Below are 8,901 nucleotides of genomic sequence, written 5' to 3'. Positions count from 1 at the left end.
GGCATGGGAAACCACCACCGCTGAAGCGCTGTACCGCCAACACGAAGAGCTCTCCAAGAGCACGCTGAACTCGTTCAGTCTTCTTCTCTCAGTAGAGTAGTCAGGAGCAAAACGATGTGATCGCTCGACTCCGAAGCGAAAAGCTGGTATGCGTTGCACCTGCTACCACCTGCAATCATCGCATGCCATTTACACTCGAAGTAGATTGATCTCTCGAAGTGAGATTGGTCTATCGAAGCGATATCCCAATTCGTCGGTCACGACGTGACTCATAGTGACCGACTGAAAGGGAACTTCAGTGTTGACATGGTTGTTTGGAAAAATTATCGTTACTGACAGTGTTATTTTTATTAAAGTTATTTTATTATAATTTTTTGTAGTATTTATTATGGTTTTTATTCTTTTAATATCTTGAATTAGTTTGTATAGTTTTTATAAATGCTTATTAATATTTAGAATTTGGTTTTATTTTTGTATTTTCCATTTTCATTTTGTGTTAACTTTAGTAATTTTGTTGTGTGTTTTTGTCATTTCTTTATAACCCATGTCCATATAGTTTTTATTACTTTTTATTAATATTAATATTTACATTTGTTTTTATTTTTATTTTTTCCATTTTTAAGTTTAGTAATTTTGCTGGGTTTTTAAATATTTGTTTAATGGCATCTTTTTTTATGACTGAAGGCCAGTATCAATGATACCAATACTTATTTCTCTATTAAATTGCCCCCCCCCACAGTATAATTGAGAGCTATCAATTTGAACATTTATTAGACTTTAAAAAATAACTTCTAATTTAAGTGAACTTAAAACAATCTTCACATAAACCCATTATAATAAATGTCATATTTACCTGTGCCCTTCAGCAGAAATATACAGAAATTGAAATTGAAGTTATCAAACACTAAATTCTAAATTAAATATAGATGAATCCTTAAAGCTATAAAAGTTATTTTTTCCTCTTTTTTTTGTCCTTTGATTAATAGACATCACAGCGGCTGGTTATAAGGTTATTTTGGCTGCTATTACTTTAAGAGCTGCCGCTGCTGAACGTGACGCGGATCTGACACACATCATATTTTCTCTCAACTCTTTTTACCTTTTCTGACCCACTTCAGGTCTTAAAGTCTCTATTAATGAGCTGACGAGTTAAATCGGGTGTGTTAGATGAGTGAGACAGTGCTGGGCTGCTCCAGGACAGTTTTGAAAACCATTTCAGAGACATGTTCTTATATGTGACTCATGTAAAATATATTACATGCATGCACAGTTTTAAGGCAGCTTTAATCGCCTTTTTGGTAACTTCATTACTTAACTGACCACGACATTGCATGCACGTAGTTTATTTCGCGCTTTGATATGAAAGGATACAGGATATAGCGCGCACCGGCGCCTTTGTGAGTGCAATTGAAGAGCACGCGCTGCGAGCACAGTACCATTTCCGCTCTCGTTTGACTCGCGCGCCTGGCGCTAAACTGAAGTGGAGCGCGCGTCTGAAACGCCTCCCGTTCTCAGTCTTTCTGCGACTGAGTATATATATATACTTTTTTTTTGTTTTCAGTTATAGATATTTTACTACTTCTGCTTAAATTTAATGGAGATTGGAAATAATAGCTGTTATTATAAAACTAGCTGTTTTTTTATATTTTGTTTGATTTCAGTTAATGTTGTTTTATTTCGTCATTTGTGCATCTTCAGAAGTCTAACTGGTTCTGTCTGTGTCTCAGTCATTCTGACAGACGAGGAGGTGCTGAGGAAGAAGGAGCTGATCCTGAAGAGGAAGGAGGAGGAGGCGGCGCGGGAGGCGCGGAAACCTCGTCTGAGCGAGGAGCAGATGCAGATCATCAACACACTGGTGGAGGCGCATCACAAGACCTACGACGACTCCTACTCCGATTTCGTCCGATTCAGGGTCAGTTCAGACTCCTTCATAAAGTCTCTGCTGCTCACCAAGGCTGCATTTATTTGATCCCAAATACAGTAAAAACAGTGAAATATTATTATAATTTAAAATAACAATTTTCTGTGTGAATATATTTTAAAATGTAATTTATTTCTGTGATCGCAGCTGTATTTTCAGCATCATTACTCCAGTCTTCAGTGTCACATGATCTTCAGAAATCATTCTAATTTGCTGATTTGCTGCTCAAGAAAGATTCCTGATTTTTATCAATGTTGAAAACAGTTGTGCTGCACAATATTTTTTGAGGAAACTGATACTTTTTATTTTTTAGGATTCACAGATGAATAGAAAGTTCAAAAGAACAGCATTTATTTGATATAGAAGTCTTTTGTAACATTATAAATGTCTTTGCTGTCACTTTTGATCAATTTAATGCAGCCTTGATCAATAAAAGTATTAATTTCTTTAAAAAAAATGACTGAACCCAAACTTTTAAACGGTGCTATATGAGCTTTTCTGCATCAGCTTGTTTAGAAAGTGTTTGGTTTTTCCCATTTCAAACAGTAAACTCTTTTTCTATATCTTTTGTGTGTGTGTGTGTGTGTATGTGTGTGTGTGTGTGTGTTTCTTCTGTTTCACATCTTTAAACTCTAAAATTTAAAGGGGGGAAAAAATCTAAAACAAAACACAATAGAATCAGTATTTCATAAGTGCATAAATAAACAATAATCATCTAGCTGTATCTACCAAAATAAATTAAATCTATCTAATATGCGATCTGGTTTGTAAGGCATTACAAATAAACAGAGAACCTGGCAGGGATGGGTATAACTAGGTAAATTATTGTTTTGTTTTGATGAAAAAGCTGCGACTAATTCTGTGATTTTGATTTGATGTTTCGTAAATTATTACTGACGAGCAAACACGTTTACAACCAATTGTGTTGCTGCTATTCTGGACTTTAATGACTCTGATATGAGTTTAATACGTGTATATGGAGTTTATTTTCTTTGTAAAGGCTGAATCTGTTGTAGATCATGTGTCTGTATGTTAATGTAGTTACTAAAGACTCTCCTTTTACAGTCATTTCATTAACGAGCAGAATTTGAGCTCTAGTTCTCCTCGTGAAACCTGAGCTGGAGTTCACCTTCATCTCTCTGAACACTGTGATGTTTTATTAGTGCAGTTATTTCTGATGTTTGTTGTGTTCTCTAATGGAGACTCTGTTCTGAACACATCCTGTGGTTTTCCTCTCTAAGTGTTTGTGTAATAGTTTGTAATATCAGGTTTTTGTGTGATTAGCCTCCGGTCCGTGAGGGTCCAGTCACCCGCAGCGCCAGTCGTGCCGCGTCTCTTCACTCTCTGTCTGACGCTTCATCAGATTCATTCAACCATTCACCAGGTAACAAACACACACACTCACACACTCACTCACCACACACACTCACACACACACACACACACACACACACACAGAGGTGGACAGTAGTGAAGTATTTTTACTTTGCTGTAAAAGTACTTTTACTTTTGTACTTTTTTTTGTACTGTACTTTATCAGAGTGTTTTTCTTTCGAAAATTTTACTTCACAATATTCCAAAGCATAATATTGTACTTTTTACTGCACTACGTTTCATATTAATTATCATTTCATGCTTAATTAAATTAGAAATCTATTACTTTCTTACGTTTACTCAAGTAAAAGTAATTCAAAGATTTACTTGAGTACAAGGAAGTACTACATTTTTAATATTCTTAAGTATTAAAGGTAAAACGAACGACAACTTTTATTTATGAAATGTAGCACATCACACACACACTCACTCACTCACACTCACACACACACACACACACACACACACACACACACTCTCACTCACACACTCACACACTCACACGCACACACACACATACACACACACACACTCACTAAGCTAAATCTAAATAGGGTCACAAATTTGTCCCCAAAATACATTTAAATAGGAATATTTAATTCTGTGAGATGTTAGTTTCTAACAACTTGAAAACATAATTTTCCCACTTTTTTTGTTGCAATGATTTTGTTACTTGTCTTGTTTTCCAGCACAAATTTCTAAACATTCTTAAATCAAGATACATTTATTTGAGAAGCAAAATTACTGAAGATGTAAGTCTTGTTTTCTGAACAGTTGATCTTGAAATGAGAAAAATAAACTGAATTCAAAGGGAAATAATAAATAATTTTTTTCTGACCCCACTAATAAAGTTTGCCTTGTTTTAAGCATAAACTTATTTTTGATCATTTTTTTTCAGAAAACAGGAATTAATGTCTTAAGGCATTTTGTTGACATTAGAGTTAAAGGTTTCTACAGAGGGGATTTTGGATATCTCTTTTTATCACTCTGTAAATAAGAGAATACTATCAACAGACAGAAAAAAACACATTTTCGCCATGTTTTTAGGAATAAAATGTTATAAAAATCAGCCTGATTGAAATATGAACAAACCCCTCAATTAAAACCTTCAGAATATAGATAGAAATAAAACTCTTAAGTTTGGTGTATGTAAGTGCTGCTAAAGTGGAGAAACAAACTTTTAAAGATATGGATTGTAATTGAAATTTACAGATGCAAATAGATAAAGTGCAATAATAAACTCAGGTGAATGACATATGAACAAACCCTTCAGTAAAAATCTTCAGAATATAGAGAGGAATAAAACTGTAAGTTTTGGTGTATGTAAGTGCTGCTGAAGCGGAGAAAAAACTCATGGTCCCTTTAAAGATATGGATTTTCACAGTGTTTTTAGGAATAAAATGTTGTATAAATCAATGTGAGTGATATATGAACAAACGCTTCAGTAAAAACCTTCAGAATATAGAGAGGAATAAAACTCTTAAGTCTGGTGTGTGTAAGTGCTGCTGAAGTGGAGAAAAAACTTTTAAAGATATGGGTTGGAATTGAAATCTAAAGACAAACTTAATTTTTTGCATTGTTGAAGTCTCTAAAAGTCTGTTCACGGCAAGAATGTCACAACAAAAGTGATTCAAATTAACACCAAAAAATCATCAACATGTTTTTGCACAAACTGTTACCCATCAAGCACATCACAAATTTTCACCCTTCTATGATTTTGAGAAATCTTTATCTACCTGAACACACTCTGGCTATATGAGTTAAATCATATAAAATATTTAAAAAACATCTGATAATGCAAAAGTCACTCACCTTGATGCATGCACTGATGCATTTCTGGACACATGAAGCATACTGTACATTGAATTAGTCATTTTAATTTTAGTTTAAAACTTATGTATCAAAACAATGTAATTAATTTAAATAAAATATAAATATTTGATTAAACGTAATTTAAAAAATGAAAGGAAATTTAAAATTTTGTCACAGGCAACTAACTTAATTTTAGTACTTAAACTTACTAAAACTGAAATAAAAATATAACTACAAAAATGTTAACTACATATTTAAACAAAAACTAATAAAAATGACAAAAGTATAATTTAAACTAAAATTAAAATGAATACTGAAAATTGCAATCGTTGATTGCGATTTAAATCGTTGAAATAAAGCTGAAATCAAATAAAATATAAATATTTGATGAAACTTAAAATAAAAAAACTTTTACATTTTGCCTTAGCAACTAACCTAAGTTTAATAGGTTTAATAAGTTGAAGTAGTAAAAGTACTAAAACTAAAACTGTAATAAAAAAAAAGAAAACAAAAAACTAATAAAAATGACAAAAGTATACTAAAAGTTAAACTAAAATGAAAATGAAGACATCAAAATAAAAGCTAATTCTAAATATGAATAAATACTATTGTAAAATAAGGATCTAATGAGGCAAGAAACATCTAGTCACAGCTAAAATCTTGTGGCATACACTACCGTTCAAAAGTTTGGGATCAGTAAGACTTGTAATGTTTTTTAAAGAAGTCTCTTCTGCTCATCAAGGCTGCATTTATTTGATCAAAAATACAGAAAAAAACAGTAATCTTGCAAAATGTTATTACAATATAAAATAATGGTTTCTATTTTAATATCCTTTAAAATATAATTTATTTCTGTGATGCAAAGCTGAATTTCCGTCATCATTACTCCACTATTAAAGTGTCACATGATCTTCAGAAATCAGTCTAATATGCTGATTTATTATTAGAATTATCAAACAGTTGTGCTGCCAAATATTTTTTTTGGAAACTGCGATACTTTTTTCAGGATTCTTTGATGAATAAAAAGTTAAAAAGAACAGCATTTATTCAAAATATTAATCTTTTCTTACAATATAAATCTGTGCTATCACTACTTAACAATTTAACACATCCTTGCTGAATAAAAGTTTTAATTTCTTTCAAAAAAAAAGAATGAAAATGTACTGACCCCAAAACTTTTGAACGGTAGTGTATATTGTTAGAAAAGATTTCTATTTTAAATAAATGCTCTTCTTTTTAACTTTATTCATCAAAGAATCCTGAAAAAAGTATCACAGGTTCCAAAAACAAATATGAAGCAGCAACAGTTTCCAGCACTGATAATAAATCAGCATATTAGAATGATTTCTGAAGATCATGTGACTCTGAAGACTGGAGTAATGATGTTGAAAATTCAGCTTTGATCACAGAAATAAATTACATTTTAATGTATATTCAAATAGAAAATCGTTATTTTACATCATAATAATATTTTCACAATATTAAATTTTTTCCTGTATTTTTGATCAAATAAATGCAGCCTTGATGAGCATAAGAAACACCTGGAAAAACATTAAAAATCGTTCTGATCCTAAACTTTTGACCGGTAGTGTATGTGTGTGGTATGTAACGTAACGTCTCGCTCTGTCTCTCCGGTGTCTCTGTAGAGTCTGTGGACACTAAGCTGAACTTCAGTAATCTGCTGATGACGTATCAGGACAGCGGCGGCAGTCCAGACTCCAGCGAGGAGGACAACTCACGCCTGTCCATGTTACCGCACCTCGCCGACCTCGTCAGCTACAGCATCCAGAAAGTCATCGGATTCGCCAAGATGATCCCTGGATTCAGGTGAGACTCCGTTCTCCTCTCTTCTGACCTGCTAAGAAGTGCTATTGTGGCTAATTCCAGCCAAAAACCATCCACTTAGGCAGGAAGTGAGTGTTTGGTTTTCATTCTTGCAATTCAGTTTAAACTATGCATGTTGCACTTCCTAATAGGGTTGCAAAGGGGTGGAAAATTTCCGGTAAATTTCTGGAAAGTTTCCAAAAATCCCTGGAATATTCCAAAAAATCCTGGAAAGTTTCCAAAATTTCTGAAATATTTCTGAAATTGACTGAAAATTTTCCACCATTTTGCAACCCTACTTCCTAATGATGTTACCTAAGCAGTGTTGTCATTGATTAAAACGAAAACTATTTAAAAAAAAATGTGTTCATTTAAATCAAGCTGAAATAAAATATACACATTTGATGAATCTTAAAATTTAGAAAACTTAAATAAAAATATAAAATTTTGCTATGGCAACTAATTTAAATAAGTTTAAGTACTAAAATTACTAAAATTGAAATAAAATAAAATAAAATAAAATAAAATACGAAAATTTAAGAAAACTAAAAATAATAAAAATTACAAAAGTATACAAAAACCTGATCTAAAATTAAAAAATGAAAACTGACAATATCAAAATTAAAAATAGTCTTCGTTTATTGAAATACAGCTGAAATAAAAAAAATATATATAAATATTGATGAAAGTAAAATTGTAAAACTTTTTTTAAATTTTAAAACTCTAATGAAAATTTTAAATTTGCCATGGCAGCTAACTCAAATAAGTTTGAATTGAAGTACTAAAATTAAAATGAAAACTGAAAATATCAGAACAATTACAGATTGATTTCATTCATTGAAATAAAGCTGAAATAAAATAAAATATAAATATTTGATGAAACTTAAAATTTAAAAAACTTAAATGAAAATGATAAATTTTGCCATGGAGAGCACTAAAACTGAAATAGAAAAAAAAACTACTAAAAAAGACAGGCAAACTAAAACTTAAACTACAATGAAAACTGAAAATATCAAAAACCTAATTCTAAATATTAATAAATAGTATATAAATAATACTAAAATAACACTGTGTGTAACGTCCACCATCTTCTAACAGCAGTTAAATGGCGATGAATGGTTTTATTTACTTAGCAAAGCCAGTTTTTCCTGTCATTTGGCACTTAGCGAGTGTTAATGTTGGCCGCCGGTGGCTCGTTCAGATCATCACAGCACTTTCTGCACAAACAACACTCGAGAAGAATCTGGAGTATGTGTGTGATCTTCAGTCCACAAGTATTAAGAGCTGATTATTTCACAGCTATAAATGAATCAAAACAAGAAATTTAGAGCTCTAGCTCTAGATTTGGAGAAATATCTAGAATATGGTGTGTGTGTCTCGTGTCTCAGGGACCTGACGGCAGAAGATCAGATCGCTCTGCTCAAGTCCAGCGCTATCGAGATCATTATGCTGAGGTCCAATCAGTCGTTCAGTCTGGAGGACATGAGCTGGAGCTGCGGAGGACCGGACTTCAAATACTGCGTCAATGACGTCACCAACCTGTGTGTGTGTGTGTGTGTGTGTGTGTGTAGCGGGTCACACTCTGGAGCTGCTGGAGCCACTGGTGAAGTTTCAAGTGGGTCTGAAGAAGCTTAACATGGCTGAGGAGGAACATGTGCTGCTGATGGCCATCTGCCTGCTGTCACCAGGTGTGTGTTCGTGGTTGTGTTTTTTACATGCATCTGTCATGCAATCAGATGCATTTGAGCACCGCTGTATTTGGAATAAAGCATTGTATTTTGTAGTTCAACTTCACTACTGATCCTTACTTTTAAAAATACTTGACTGTTAAACAAATTATTTTCCCAAAAATGAAACTTGCCAGGGACATGACAGCTTGTCCACAAACAGCCAGATAAATGACGAAATGTTAGCATATTATCATAAAAACAATAACTGCACAGTGTAGATGTGAAAAAAAGCTTTTTTGT

General features: G+C 32.8%; 1 protein-coding gene across 4 annotated transcripts in view; it reads left to right on the top strand.

Annotated features, from left to right (window-relative positions):
- The window catches only part of vdra (vitamin D receptor a), a 59,449-nt gene that overhangs the window by 49,419 nt on the left and 1,129 nt on the right, over window positions 1-8,901 (top strand). For all 4 annotated transcript variants that reach the window (XM_016504407.1, XM_016504408.1, XM_016504406.1 and 1 more), the window contains 5 exons: window positions 1,728-1,912; window positions 3,206-3,305; window positions 6,754-6,934; window positions 8,320-8,469; window positions 8,501-8,619. In XM_016504407.1, the coding sequence (XP_016359893.1) occupies window positions 1,728-1,912; window positions 3,206-3,305; window positions 6,754-6,934; window positions 8,320-8,469; window positions 8,501-8,619 (735 nt within the window). The remainder of the gene's footprint in view (window positions 1-1,727; window positions 1,913-3,205; window positions 3,306-6,753; window positions 6,935-8,319; window positions 8,470-8,500; window positions 8,620-8,901) is intronic.

Source organism: Sinocyclocheilus anshuiensis, unplaced genomic scaffold (assembly GCF_001515605.1).
Source record: "Sinocyclocheilus anshuiensis isolate Anshui unplaced genomic scaffold, SAMN03320099.WGS_v1.1 scaffold1762, whole genome shotgun sequence".
In the NCBI taxonomy this organism is placed as follows: domain Eukaryota; kingdom Metazoa; phylum Chordata; class Actinopteri; order Cypriniformes; family Cyprinidae; genus Sinocyclocheilus; species Sinocyclocheilus anshuiensis.
The sequence above is the reverse complement of the archived record's forward strand: the minus strand, read 5'-3'. Positions and strand labels throughout refer to the sequence as shown.